At 38.2% G+C, this 15,573-nt stretch overlaps 1 protein-coding gene across 2 annotated transcripts in view; it reads right to left on the minus strand.

The window, feature by feature from the left end:
- DGKH (diacylglycerol kinase eta) overlaps positions 1-15,573 on the minus strand; it is a 148,768-nt gene that overhangs the window by 57,255 nt on the left and 75,940 nt on the right. For both annotated transcript variants that reach the window (XM_040623164.1, XM_040623167.1), the window contains exons 4-5: positions 3,002-3,106; positions 2,585-2,717 (exon numbers count right to left, since the gene is read on the minus strand). In XM_040623164.1, the coding sequence (XP_040479098.1) occupies positions 2,585-2,717; positions 3,002-3,106 (238 nt within the window). The remainder of the gene's footprint in view (positions 1-2,584; positions 2,718-3,001; positions 3,107-15,573) is intronic.

The raw sequence follows: 15,573 nt of genomic DNA on the forward strand, positions 1-15,573 counted from the left end.
GTCACTAAGGAATGGAAATGATTAGTAGGCACCTTAATTTTGTTAGGCAACAATTAGATTTCTCCAAATAAGTTATTCTGAAATAAAGCACTTTTCCCTGACCTATAAAGTCATTATTTTAAAACCACAGAACTTAAAAAAATATACTGACATGTACCTAAATTATGATTTTTAAATTGCAATTTTCAGTCTACCACATTGAATCTTTGTAAGTGTTCAACAGTGGCTAAGATAAAAACTCATAGGTACCTATGTTAACATATTTGATGCTGTTGATTCAAAAAGGAAAAAAAAAGCACCATTTAACCTTTTTTGTTCAATTACTGTTTAAGTAACAGTGAAGAACAATTATGCTCTGAAATTATAATTAACATTTTCAATTGATTTAGGGAATTATTTATGAAAAGTATTTTCTGTCTCCTATTTTTCATTCATATATTTTACATATGCAAAGCTTTAAAATAACAATTCTAGTAATTACTCAACACAAACCCAGAAGACAAATCAGTACAGGTTTGTTTTACTGTGAAAGACAAGGGCAGAAAGATTAAGTAAATTTAGTGATGGCTTCACTTGCTGGAAGCGGAATTCATTCCAATGCGAAGTTATTCATTGTCACTGTTGAACGAATTTTTCTTGTATTTGCATCTCTGCTATATATTTCAAAGCCTCTTGCATCCTATGTCTTTTGTTTTTATCAAGCAAGCAGTTTATTCAGATTTGGTGGGAATTTCTAAAGTTTAAGTATAACTTAGATTACAAGAAAATGATCCTAAGTAACCACATTCTCATAAAATAAAAAGGTAACTTCTTTATACACTCATAAAACCCTTGGGATTTTTAAAACCTTCTGCTGCAGTTCTAACAATACCAATGGGCAAGACACAACAGAAGATTTAAAATTTTTTAACCAGCAGAGAAAATGAGTACTAACATATATTCTCCTAAAACTATAATTTAAAAATACAGTAACTGTGACATTAAAAAGTCAGGAAGACTACATTATTAACAGAACAATAACAAATTTATTTGAAGATTTTTAAGTTTCTTATTCTCATCAGCTAGTGCAATTTTCATTTTTCTTTTAAAAGGTTTGGAAAAATACTTAGTCATCCCAGTTTAAACTCAATACACAAACAACTAAATATATTTAATAACGCATAACTCTCAAATCAGAACAGTACCACAGAGCATCTCAAATCTGATATCTTTTTTAGAATTTTTGGAATGAGAGGCTAGGAGGCAACAAAAAAAACCTTCAAAATAACACCTCAGAGTATTACACACTTGGTAAGAGTAACTCAGAGCTACAGGAACCCCTGCAGATTACTAAAGTCATAAAGAGCAATTACACCCAGTTTGCAGCCACGCTTTAAGTCTTAAAAAAAAAAAAAAAAGTGTAATGCTTCTTCCAAATGTTCATTTTCATGAATTTTAATGCCTCAGGCCATGATGCAATCTGAAATTATTTACTCGATGGATTTCTTAGCACAGTTAAACCTTCTGCAATTCATCTCTAGAAAGGTAGTTTCCTTGTATATATTCTCCCATTTAATTTTCATACTGTCTGTGAGATATAGATGACTATTATCCCCGTTTTGCAGATGAGGAAACGAAGTTCACAAAGAGTGGAGCTACTTCTCCTGGTCCCCGTTTGTAATGCTGGGAGTGGAACCGGAACCAAGAGGGTGTAACTGAGAAGCTCTGTTCTTCACCTCTGTGCTCTATCATATTAAATAGCTGAAATTACGACATATTTGATTTGATACCTTAAAATGCATGAAAACTGGGATTCTATTACTATTATATTATTAAAGTATAATAAAGTTATAGTCAAAATTAAGATTTTTTTGTATTAGAGAAAAAAGCTAGTATTAGTATTAGATCTAGTTCAGAAAGTAGAACCCAATAGTGTGATCACTGAGGTATGGAATTAAATAAATCTGAAGAAGTTATGAGTTTTCTCTTGGTAATTATTAGTATATTTGCTTCTACTGGTCACTGCCTTTTTTGTTTAAAAAAAAACAAAAACCAATCCAAAAATCCTATAATGAAAACAAGAGCATTGGCCTTATTTTTAGAAAACATGAAAGAAATTTAAAAGGATGGCATCCATTTAAATTAAACAGAAAGTGAAGTAAAAGAAAACATTTAAAACAGTGAAATAGAAATAGCAATCGGAAATTCTGTCAAAGAGCTACCATCCTCACGGAAAGTTTTGTTCTCTGTAATTAGTCAGAACAGAAAAGGAAGACTAGAAAACCAGAAAGACAGACAAAGCCTAGGGATGTTTTTAAACAGTAGGGGCTATCTCCTCAAGAGTGAAATGCAACATTTTGATTTCTACTTCCTTTCCAATGATTTGTATCATCTTTCCCTCAGCAAAAATATCTCCCAAGCTAGTCCCATGTGTACAGAGCTCCACTGGAAGCTACGGTAACGCTCTGTTCCCGCTGAGGTGCTCCCAGCTCCTGCTTCCACCCAAGGGAAATGTCTTCCTGAGCTGATGTTTCTGTTCCCTGCACAGCAGTACGGATGGCAGTGTGTTCCCAGCGTGGTCAGTGCTGGCTGAGTGCTACGGTACCTTCACAGGACAGGCCATGGGAGGTGACTCCAGAAAGACTCTCTCTGCACACGTTACAGAAAGTGGGTCGGGCATGGGAGCAGGCGTACCAGTTATGCATCCCTGAGAAATGTTCCACGTTAAACTGGGCCACCTAGAAACAAGACATTAACACAGATTTGCCAAACAACAGAACAAGACGATAGATAGTGAACCTCTGGAATGCATTCAGTTAGGATTAAAATTCCAACCCGTGGTTTCTAAAAAGAAAACACATTAAATAAAAAAAAAGAAAAGAAAAAAAGAAAGTCCATGTCAGATGTAAGCAAGTTGCTTAATGAGTCTACACATACTTTTCTTTGCAGAATATAGCTTTAGCTCTTCGGATGACATTGATTCTCTAAGACCAGGAGGCGCCAGAAGAAGATGCTACTTTACCTCGTAAGGTTCTCTGGTCTGTACAGACTTCAGTGAGCTCATCCAATCCTCCATCTCCTTCCTGTTCTCAGCACACAGCATTAGTCTTCTGAATGGAGTGATTATCTGAAAGGGGTAATTCAATCTAATGATTGTTAATAACCAACAAGACAGATTATTGCAAAACCTAGCAATCAATCATTCAAGGAAATTCCATTTCTAATCTCGGAGTCCTTATTTCCTTGATGAAGACAGTAAGTGTCTCTGTAACATAAATGAGTTTAGTTCTCTGAGTATGATACAATGGGGTCTAGGAAAGAAAAATTCTAAGGGGGCGTTTCTTGTCTTTAATCTCATGCTCCTCACTTAGGCTTTTTTAGCTCAGTACCAAAGGCTATGGACCCAAATAAACAATGTATTCTTATTTCATGGAATGTATCTTGAAAATTGATTTTAAATATACTTTACAATAATTCATAGTAAGCTTAGAATTCATACACAGTTTAAAATTTAAAAACTGAAAACCAAAGGAATGCAATATTGAGTGATTCATAATCGGTTCATGATAATATCAGGAATATTCTGTTATTAAATAACGCTGGATTTACAGATCATTTCCATTATCTATTTTAATATGATTTACATATGAAGGATATTTTCCCCATTGTAAAGAACTACTACTACTTTTTATGAGAGCAGAGCAGAAGAATTAACATAAAAGTCCTTCAGTTGGCTTTAAGGGAAGAAAACAATTGTGACTTTTATCTCTTTTTCATGTCACCAAAGAATGCAAATTAATTGTATTAAGAGGCTTAAGGCAAGTGAAATGAAGACTGTGCTTCAAAGTGAGGTTCTGAAATGACTTGAAAGAAGCCCCTATTTATGTGTGAATACAGCATTCTGGTTGTCATCTGGAAGTTGCGAAGTCCTAAGCATTCACCGGAAAGAAGGGACCGTTTATTTACTCGTGGAAGGAGAGCAAATTTTACACGCATACCTCGAAACTACCTCTAAATAATAAGTCATACACTTACTTACTTACCCAATAAGAATATTTCTCAGGTTAGAAGTCATTTGATCAAGTGACAATCTACATATTACATTATGGAGCAGATTTCTGAAGTCATGAAAAAGCAATAATCATCTAAAAACAAAAGAAACCCTTCCCCAAAGGAGTAAACCAGCAAGCCTCAATCACTACTGCTCATCTTAGGAAATGAGTCCATTATTCAAAACCATAGAGATCAGCCCAGTCTTAGCTACTCACCGCTCATTGCCTCCTTTCTTCTGTCTTTGGTTTAGACTGCACAGTCCTTCCTTAAACCAAGGGGCCTTTCACGCATCTGACAGGCACTCGCACTTAAATACAGCCGGCCAGAAGTCACATGGAGGAGGAGTGCCAACCGCTCAGCTTTGGGGATTTGTTAATTGCATATGAAATTGAACAGAACCTCACTTCTGCATCTTCTTCTGTTTTCCACCACTCTCTTTGGATAAAGCTTATTAGCAGTTGGTCACTTCTCTTCCTGAATAAATAGTTAATGAAAGAGCACTGCCTCCCTCATTACTTAGGAGCCAAATGGATGCTTTATTGCTTCAAAATGTTTTTCTAGGCCAGCTCATCAAATGCAGCAGAAAAGATACCATTAAATCATAATACTCTTCTGGCTCTGACGACCGGCCCGGCACTCCAGAAATCTCCCAGTTTCACTGGACTGACTGAATAAATCTGATATTTATCTGAATAAATATCACTGCTAGCATTTCTTTTATTTATTTAGTTAGTTACTTAGTTATTTGCTATACTATATGATGTAACTCTAAGGATTCCCTCGCTTTCATTATGATCTTAGAGTGAGACAAGTCTTATTCAGATAAATAAATCAGGCTTGTTATTTTATTCTTTGATTTTGTTTTTTGTAGAATTTGAAGTAAAGCAGAATGTCTGATGGTTTTAACTATCTTTAATGCCTTTGTGTTCTTTGAAAGTCGCTGTGAATTCAATAAAAAGGGGAGAAAAAAAGAATAGAGAAATAGCTTCAAACTTTTCTTATGGCTTTCGGAACTACATAAATGCCTCAAATCCTAAAAAATTTCAGCAACATAAATCATGCATGTACCTTATATGCTAATGAAGTAAAATGTGTACTTTTGCAATTTCTCTTTTTTAACAAAAACAAGTTTAAAAATGGTCAATAATAAGCAAATAAAGATCATAATAGAAAAGTTGTTTTTACAAGCCAAAAAGAACTTATAAGTAATTTTGATTTACAGGCCTTGTAATCAAGGATGATTAAGAAATCTACTGATTATAGTTACATTATAAGAAGTCTGGATGAAAAAGAAAATCCTTCGTAAATCATGTGACACAGAGAAGTCTGGCTTTGTGCTTTCAGTATCAAAAATACCTCCTCAGGCAGCCTGGAGTTGTCTGGGCCCAGATGATGACAAGGCTGGCTTACCAACCAAACCTGTAAGGTCTCCCAGATTGGCCCTTTCTCCTCTGGGGTAATCTCTCACCAGCCCACCAAAGCTCTGAGTCCTCCCCTCCCCCCCGCCCTTTTATTTAAATTCTTCCTCATCCTCCACCTTTGCAGGAAAAAATGGGACAGTCACAGTTGTTAGCTGACAGGCTTTGGTTGTACCCTAACTGAGCCCCATTACACTACAATGACTTCTCAATCAAATCTTCATTAGGAAAATATTTGGGAAGTGGCAAACTCTGAAAATTATTTGGTTCTCACTCTGAAAGTATCAATATACTCAGCCTTTTTATTATGACAGGTGAGTAGGGTGGGGAGATGGAAAGATAGAGGTGTGGGGAGGGGGCTATTCCCAGGGAGAGCTGTCTGAGACTGGCAGGGGTGTGGGGGATGGACAGGGGCAGCAGAACCAAGGCCAGGAAGTCTAGAGGACTTTTTACCTTTCTTGAAGGATCTGCAGCTTACCTATCTTAAAGTGTCCTCTAACCCCTGTCCTTACCTTAACCTTACTCTTACCCTCTCTTCCCACCACCCCAACATCCCCAAATAATTCTTTTCAGACACATCTGAACTTATTTCAGTAATCAGTTTTCTAACTACCACTTCGACCTCAGACCCTGGAACACTCTGCCTGTTCTCCCCCCGCCCCCCGCCCCCAGCGTTTACTGAGCGTGCACTGCATGCCAGAGCCCAGGGGTACAAACTACATGGGTTTTGCCTTCATAATCTAGAAAAGAGACAAGAAAGTAAACCAAGGTTTGCTTGTCTGAAAAAGAGCTGTAGAAGATGAGCACAAAGGAGAGGCATCTAAATCACTTTCCTAAATGCTGCCTCAAATAAAACACAAACTCTCCATTAACAGACATATTGCTCCATATGGAGAATTACTGGCCTGGAAGTATTAATCCAACAACACTATTATGCGTGTATAAGAACTGAGAATTTTTCAGTCTAGTAAAGTATATAGGTCTGGCATTAAATATGTAAAATTCTATAGAAAAGTAATATTATAGTTAAGACTTTAAATACATAAACATGCACAGAAAACCCCCCACAAACACTGTATGGGTCATCTTTCACTGAAGGGATTACAGATAATTATAATTGTAATTTTTTCAGTTTGTCTATGGTTTCTAAAGCAAATATGTTGTACTTTTGTAATAAAAACATTATTTATTTTTACTAACAGAAGGATGGGAATTCAGAACTTAAAACTCTGCATTGTTTTAAAGCAGGAGTTCTTAAAGTTGGCTACCCATTCAAATCACCTGGGAGAATTTTTAAAATCCCAATGTCCAGGCCACACTCTATACTAATTATCTCAGAACATAGGAGGGACCCAGCCACCAGTTTTATTTCATTTTTTTTAACTTCCAGCTAATTGCAAAGTTCAGGTATGTTTGAGAACCAGTGCCCTAAAGATATTTTGCTGTTCCCCACAACATTGTTATGATGCTAAAAAATGATGGAAGTTTCTGTAGACAAGTGACTTCCAGGGAATCGCTAATCTGCAAATTCCCAATTAGAAGCCATTAATGTAACAGCAAAGTGATTCAATGCCTGCACTCTGGAGTCAGACCCACTTTTGAATGAAGACCAACAGCATCCTTTCCTACTGGTGTGGCTGTGAACCATGTTCCCTCCACTCTGTGAGCCTCGGCGCGGTACCCGCTGAGGGAGGAGAAAGCACGAACTCCGGGCTCTACGGAGTGTGGTGGGGGTGAGTGAGACGACCCAGGAGAGCGTTCAGCACCGTGTCTGCGAGGAAACCCAAGCTCAGGAAGTATCGGCATCCCAGGTCTCGGCCCTGACAGAAATTGTGGGCACATGTACAGATTTCGTCTATAATATATGCATTTCTTTTATACGTGTGTCCACAGTCAAAAATAACGTGATCTGGAAGCATTTTGCCAACAAAATCGTCACTGACTAGAAACCACCAAAATGGGAATAATGATAATGAGCCGTTCCTTAGAAGATATTGGGAAAATATCAACAAACAGACGAGGAAAAGAAACTGTGCCCGTTTCACCGCACTACCTCTCCCCTCACCCCCGGCAGGAATCGAAGGCGGCAGAAGGCTGACCGAGGAGAAGCGCATCAGACCCCGGTACGACACTGAAAGAGCTCGGCACGCCCTCTCTACTAGGGACCACGCTGAAACGAGCCCGACAGAGTTTCTTCTTTTAACTTAGATTTTTGATTCTGCAATGAAGGAAACTCTGAAAACTTGTAGTAATTTTAAGTGTCTCACAACTTTTTCCGTTAGGAAATTCTTATTTCTAATCCAAGGTTCTTTACAACAAAGTGATCATATTTGCCTCAAGCAATCCTTTTTTTTTTTTTTTAAACTGTATATATTTTACTCTACTTTTTTATTTTTTCGGACCAGCTTTGTTGAGATACAATTCACAATACCTCAATCCATCTGCTTAAATGGTACAATTCGATGGTTCTTAGCGTCCGTCCGTCCGTACGACATTATACAACCGTCACCATCATCTGTTTTAGAACGTTTTCACAACCCCAAAAAGGAAGCCCCTTCACAGTAACTCCCCATTTTCCTCCAAAGCTGGCCCCACCCCCAGCCGTAGGCAACAACGAACCTACTTTGTCTCTACTTCCGGAATAAGTCATGGGAATAACAGGCACAGCATAAGGAATACAGTCGATGACATTGTAATAGTGCTGGATGGTGAAGATGGGAGCTACCCTGCTGGCAAGCACAGCGTAACGTATAAACTTGTCCAATCACTATGCAGTACACCTGAAACTAATGTAACACTGTGTGTCAACTATACTCACTCAGATAAAAGAAATTAATTGAAACAACTTTTTAACTAAAAAAATAAAACGAGGTCTGACATAAAAAAATTAATGCCATGCTTATTAACAACTACCTAGTTCACCTATTTAAATCAAATCAGTTTCTTAACCCAAATTCATTTACAAAGTTAACTTGATATCCCAACTTGAAATTCAAAACCAAGATCACTTTCTAGAGAGAGAGCTGCAAAAGGAAAAAAGGAAAAATTTAAATAAATACATGGAGTAAAAAAAGAGATTGACAGCATTGCAACATGGATGAACTTCGAAAACATGCTAAATGAAAGCAGCCAGTTACAAAAGACCACATATTGTGTGATTCCGTTTTTATGAAATGCAGTATTTATTTTTTTATCATCAGTGATTAATCCTGAACTATCTGATTGAAATGAAAATCCATATGCAGTAAGAAGCCTTTCTTGGACAGCAGAACAAACAGAAAGTTTAGTTGTACTTATAATAATTTTTTATTGCCTGTGTTTATTATAACTTATGGGATATAATTTGACTTTTGTTAAAGCCAATTCAGGTGTAATTATGTCTCTTTACCACTAGGTTTGTCACACCTGAAGTTGCCAACTGCTCAGTCTTAAAATACTCAGCTCTTCATCCTCCCTCAAATATCTGTAACAACTCTTAAATTATGTATGTTGCATTTTTTTCATTCTTCTTTTTTGAAATGAAATAATTCACTCTGGAGACTTAAATGTGCCAAACCGTAATGTAGTCCTTCATCTTAAGTGACTCTTATGAGAGTAGAGATACTTACTCCCATATTTCAAATAGTACCCTGGGAACCTCTACTTCCAAGAGCACAGGTCCTCAACTACGTCTATGCACCTGAATCAGGCCAAGGGTATTTCCAAAATATACAATCATGCTCCAAAGCAGACTTGGGGCACCAAAATCTTATTTTGGAGGGAGGCATGGATTATTTTCGATGTAATCTGTGGTTTGGCAAAGCTAGACCGGTGATTCTGATGTGCAACTCTGTTTATCAGTCATGAAGGTTGTGGAAGCATCCAACTTTGCCATTAGTCAAGTTAGGATCTGGTCTAAGGAATGTAAAGAAAGCGCTCTCAAAAAAAAAGAAAGAAAGAAAAGAAAGCGCTCTTACATCGAAAACCAGGGATGTACTGTATGGTGACTAACATAATATAATAAAAAATCATTATTAATAAAAAAAATAAAAATAAAAATAAAAAAAAGAAAGAAAAGAAAGCGCTCTTAATTTTTATGGCTCCTTATCTTCCTTTTCAGCACCCTTCTGCTCCCAAATTTCCAGTGTTCCCATCTGTCCCTAACAGTATTCCTTCGTATGGGATCCATCAGAAAGAGCTTACCACCTACAGCACCCCGTGTGATATAACAGAGGTCCCAAAATGATGACCTCTGATGTTTTTGTTCGGCCATTCTGTTTGAACCCTGCAGTGCTGTGTTGTAAAACCACAACAATGACAAGAAGTTAAAATCCATCACTTTAGACATGTACTTTGCTCTTCACAGCACAAGTAGCTTAAACCTATTTTCTTCAACTTGCCACTTCATACACTTGTACTCCCAAGTGGACCCTGGAGGCATTTGAGTTTACAAGTCCTGCACAGACTGACTCCTTTTCCTTCTGGGGTCAATATTTCCCTATTTTTATCACCCAGTCGCCTCAAGTCCCATCTATTTTCTAAGATGACAACTGCTGACCTAAAAGTAAATTTTTTTGAAGTGTTATAGATGATAAAGGTTCAGTGCATATTTTCTCCCACTGGTGCTTGAATTTTAATGGAAGACTAAGAAAAGTACCATGTCACAACAAATGCATTTTTGGCACCAAAACCAAAGAAGGAGCCAGATAGTATAATTTAAATCAACCGAATAACAGCATTTTAGTTTAAGAAGAGACTGTATCGTACTGATGTAATACCATAAACATTCATTATATAGCTACAAACACTGTGGAATCTGCATTAAGTGCTCATGAAGAGAGTCGTTCCATACAATCTTGGAGCATAAACCATATCTCAAATGATGTAAAATAACATCTAAAGATGTAATGGACTAACAATAAGACTGAGGGTGACAGGTAATTCATATACACTCAAGAGCCTCATGATTAATCTACTGCTGGAATTTACAAAGAAATTCTGCTACGCAGGCAGTGTGCCCTGTCAACAGGATCCTAAATCATATTGCCTGGAAGTTGAACTGAGGTCTTCCTATTCCCTTTCAGAAAGATCTACAAATCTTCTCAGATGTCTGTTTAGAGCCACGTTTAGATTTATACACAAACACACATCCACACCCTTCACTGAGAGTTAAAGAGGATCTTTGAAAGTCATTCCACCTTTCTGGCTTTGGCTGACCATCTTTCCAATGGATGAGTCATGCTGGCTGAATAACAGCTTACTGATTTTTGTGGGCATTCCTGTAATGTAGACGAGGAAGTATCAAACATGCTCTCAGAATAAAGAGAGAGGCATTAGTCATGACACGGGGAAGTCTACCCCAATGCTGCTTCCTCTCCTGAGGAGAAGTTATTTATCATCTGTATATGTAATACTAATTTCAAAAATCAAACTATAAATCAAGTAATTGCCTAAACTTTGGTATAAATAATCGATGCAGAATTCTGTAGCATAAAATGAAACATTACTCACTTGTGACAAGGTTCCACAAAAAAGTGTAAGTATTGACAACATAGATTCTGATGGAAGTTTTTTTGTAAATATGTAAAACTACTATTCTGAGAAATGTACTAATTATAGAAAGGAAAAAGACCTCTAGACAAGAGCAGAACATCTTTGCCAAGAATATGTCTGTCTTCTTATCTACAGGAATACTTGACTACAAACATGGCAAAAAGGCAATATCTCATTGATTCTCCAATCATTTTTGTGAGTTAAGCATGGAATTAATTTTGTTACAACATACTGAAGGGAAAAAAAACAAATGTAAAAGCCAGATGAGTTGTCTACAATAAGTTAATATACTTCTTATACAGGAGTTAATAAGACAGTAACAGTACTGTTACAGCAAATAAAATAAAATAAAAAGATTTTTTTCACTGTAAAATACTGACTTGAGTAACTATAGGCAATTCAATAAATCTTTCTCTTTCACAGGCTTTGTTTGAGAAGGATAATGGGAAAGAAGTAGAGTGAAGAATGAGGGGTCAAGTAGAACGATGGGAAAGATTTGCTTTAAAATACTCCAGATAAAATAGGGAAGAGAGAGACTAGATGAAGCAAGTGTTGGCTACATCAAGATAGTAGTAGCAGCTGGGCAATGGGGATGCGGGGCTTCACAGTTACCTTGAGTTTGTGTATATTTAAAATTTTTCACAATTAAAAAAAAAAAAAAAAACTGTACCCAAGCATCAGGAACAAGAAAACCCTTCAAGGAACTAAGGACGGAGGTGAGGGACCTGGGTGTCTTAGTCTTCCCTTATGTATTTAGACTCCATTTAACCCTTAGCTGGAACTCAGCTCACAGACCACACTTACCAGGACCCAAGTGTCTGACCTTTAACTGCCCTCTCCCGTATCAAATTCACATTAGATGAGTAATGTGGTCCCCTTGCTCAAATGACCTACGATGTCCACAGAAGCTAATGAAGTAAGTCTTCTGATCACTGGGTGAGATGGGATGGGATGGTCTGAGCAGAAGAGAGCTATGCAAATCTTACTTCCATAATTCTTGAGCTTTGATGACACTGCTTAAGATTAGGTTGGCAGGCCACGAAACCTACTTCTTGACGAAAGAATATTGGCTTCATAACAAAGTCATTTTCCATGTTAATTTGATTTCCCTCTATAACCTAATGTTTTTTTTATTGCCTTCGAGTATTAAATATAAATAAAACATAAATTCCGATTGGTTTTCATGAAAAAAGGAACCACAGATTTCAATGCAGTCAAGTACCAATGTTCTCACTACATACACAGTATTTCTATAGGAGCTCACATTCTAAAACGTAATTTTTTCCTTTATTTCAATGTAAAAATCCAAAATACTCTAAAATCAAAATTTTACCAAAAAGCATTTAATAAAATATTAACACAATAAAAGAGAGGCACATAAGCTGGCAGAATCCAGTTTTCAAATAAGCAACTGAATTCAACATTGTATAATTTATATGGTCTTAGAATCTACATAAAAAGTGGTAAAGAAAGCTATCTATTTAATATCTTCTGGGACTATCTTGTCTTTAAGACTTTGTTTCAGAGTAATGGGCCTAATTGTGACTTCTCAGAGTCTCTGGTTCACTGGAAAACCAAAGGTAGAAGGATATAGTGAAACCATAGAAAGTAAAGACCATCCCTCTGCAGGCTGTGCTCCCCAATCCTGTTCTCCCCGGAAAAAGGATCTGGCAAAGGCCTCAGGGAGTCTACCTAGAAAGGCTTTCCGTGATGCTTACTGCGATATCCTAGTCTATCATTTGTATAGATAAATTACATGTATAATAATAAACCACTGTTTTTTTGAAGACTAATTAGCTTTGGATTCAAGTCAGTATTAAAAGTTTCTTAGAATTCAAACTGTAATTATTAATGTTTGGTCAATCCCTATCGTATTAGTTTCCTATTGCTGCTGTAACAAATTATTCTCTTACAGTTGTGGCAGTCAGAAGTTTAGGATCAATGTGTCCAAAAGGCTGCATTGCTTTTGGAGGCTATAGAAGAGAATCTATTTGCTTGGTTTTTTTCCCCTTCTAGACACTGCCTGCATTCCTGAGGGCTCATGGTCCCTTCCTTGCATCAAGCCAACTTCCTGCTTCCATGGTCAAATCTTCCCTGATTCCTCCTGCCTCCATCTAATAAAGGCTCCTGTGATTATCCTGGGTCCACTCGATAACCCCAGATAATCTCATCCCAAGATCCTTAACACAATCAAAACTACAAGGTCCCTTTTGCCATACAAAGTGACATTCACAGCTTACAGACATTAGAAACAGGGGAGGGAGAAGCAGACTCCCCGCTGAGCATGAAGCCAGATGCGGGACTCAATCCCAGGATGCTGGGATCATGACCTGAGCCCAAGGCAGGTGCTTAACCGACTGAGCCACTCAGGTGCCCCCAAAACTGGTATTTAAAAAAAGCCTAAAAATTACTGATCAGCACTTTAAGGGCAGACCAAAATCCATGGATATTTAGACTGCCAATATAAAGCAAGCATATTTCACGACTCCTGAAGGTACATAAACGAATTCAAAACTGAAAGGCAGCCTACACAAATCAGCTGCGTTATTCTTTGCAGTTCACTTAGTGTTAGCAAGTTTGCAAGCTTCTCTTCAAGCTCAGCGCCCAAGTATTTGAAAAACAGTTTGCTAACTTCCCCTGATAACCTCATCTAAGAAGTTTTCCACTTTGACTTTTCCACCACAACATGCTATTCTTACCTCGACAGCACTTTTGTCCACTTATATATTAGCATTTGACCCTGAGTCCCCCCACTTCCTGTCTGCTTCACGACTGTATTGTAAAGGGCAAGCACAATCCTAGCCCAGAGCGTGTTACTCGTAAGTGATGGGCAAAGACCATGGGGAAGAGGAGCCACAGCAACGTGATGAAAGTGCTGAAGGATGCCTATCGCTGTAGTTTAAAACTTACACTCTTCATTTGACTCCAACACCGGACTTTCATTCATTCACTAGAAAACGCAGAGTGCCTTATTTTATGCCAAGCAACGTGGCAGCTCGGGGACAGAGAGATGGAAGGCCCAGTCCTTGTACTCACGGAGCTTACAGTTCAATGAGGAGCACAGATAAGTAAACCTAACTCCAACAGAGTAGGTTCCTGCCATCTTCCAACCACTCAGCTTGGCTTCCAAGATCCTTCAAGATCTCGACCCTTACCTACTTGTCAGCACCGAGGGTGCCCCTGGAATACAGTGAAAGGCAGCTAACCAAGACCAAAGACTCAGGGAAAGCTTTCTGGGAAGTGATTTTCAAACAAGGAAGGGTGAGAGGCAAGTGAGATTTGGAGCATATTTCTGTGGGAAGGGAGCCGGGGGAAGGGAGAGAAGGAAGGGATGCTGCAAACCAAGGGACATAGAGACACATAAGGAAGAAAGGTCAAGATAAGAGCCGGGTATTGTGAGTAGTGTAAGATGGCAACCAGGGGTGGAAGAAGAAGGCAAAGCCAGAGATGTAATTACGAAAAACCTTTTACCATGCTAAGGGGTATGGATTTGAACCTTAAAGTGACAGCACACACTAACGGGCTTTCAGCCAGGAAGAGCCAGGAATCACGCATTCTAGAGAGATGGCTGGCAGCCGCAGAGAGGGTCAGCTTGGTGGTTGGGTCACAGTGGAGAAGACTCTCTGTTTTTTAGATGTATTTATTTATTTGAACAAGAGAGCGAGGAGGGGCAGAGGGAGAGGCAGAAGGTGAGGGACAGAATCCCCCAAGCAGACTCCCCACTGAGCCCGTTGAGGGGCTCGATCCCAGGCCCAGAGATCATGGCCTGGGCTGAAATCATGAGTCTGACACTTAACAGACTGATGCCCTGGAGAAGATTCATTAACCTCTGGAAAAGGCCTGACAGGACGTGAGGTTAGGGTGGCAGCGGGCTGCTGTGTATGGGAGCATGCCGTGAAGACTGAGCAGATAGGAGCAGATAGGACACAGGAAAAAGTTCATAGCTCTTTCGGAGGCAGAATTAATGGGACTTGGGGAGCATCCGGTTGTGAGGCGTGACAATGAGGCAGCAGTTGAGATGACTCCAGCGTTCACATCTGGAATGGAAATAGCTTACAAGTCCAAAACATTAAAGAATTACCACTTATGGAGTAATTGTAACAGGCCAGGACCTGTGTGTGCTAAATATAAAATACATTTTTTATATAAGATGCAAGATCTGATGGCATCTACACACCCCAAAGGTAGCAATCCATTTTACATTTGAGGAACGTAAGGCTCAGAAAGCTTTGTCACTTGCCCGAGGTCACAAAGCACACGTAGGATTTGAAACTAAATTGTCTGCCTTTCCAGCCATCTGCTAGAGAATGAAGGAACAGCAAGGAATTTAATGACATTACCCTAGAAGAATAGGCAGAAAAGGCTTCACATGCTGCTCACTTTTTCTCCTCTTAAAAATAATCAGGGCAACTGTTCAGTTGTATTTCAATCCTATCTATACTTGTATCTTCTTTAAAGATGAGCAAGAAAAGGTGCTGGTAAATTAATATCAATAACAATAATAATAATAATAATAATAATAATAAGCATGCAAACCAGCACCTTTAGAAAACAAAATGTTGACAGGATATATAATCATATATATAATTAC

The sequence above is a fragment of the Ursus maritimus genome, unplaced genomic scaffold (assembly GCF_017311325.1).
Source record: "Ursus maritimus isolate PB19 unplaced genomic scaffold, ASM1731132v1 scaffold_10, whole genome shotgun sequence".
Classification (NCBI taxonomy): domain Eukaryota; kingdom Metazoa; phylum Chordata; class Mammalia; order Carnivora; family Ursidae; genus Ursus; species Ursus maritimus.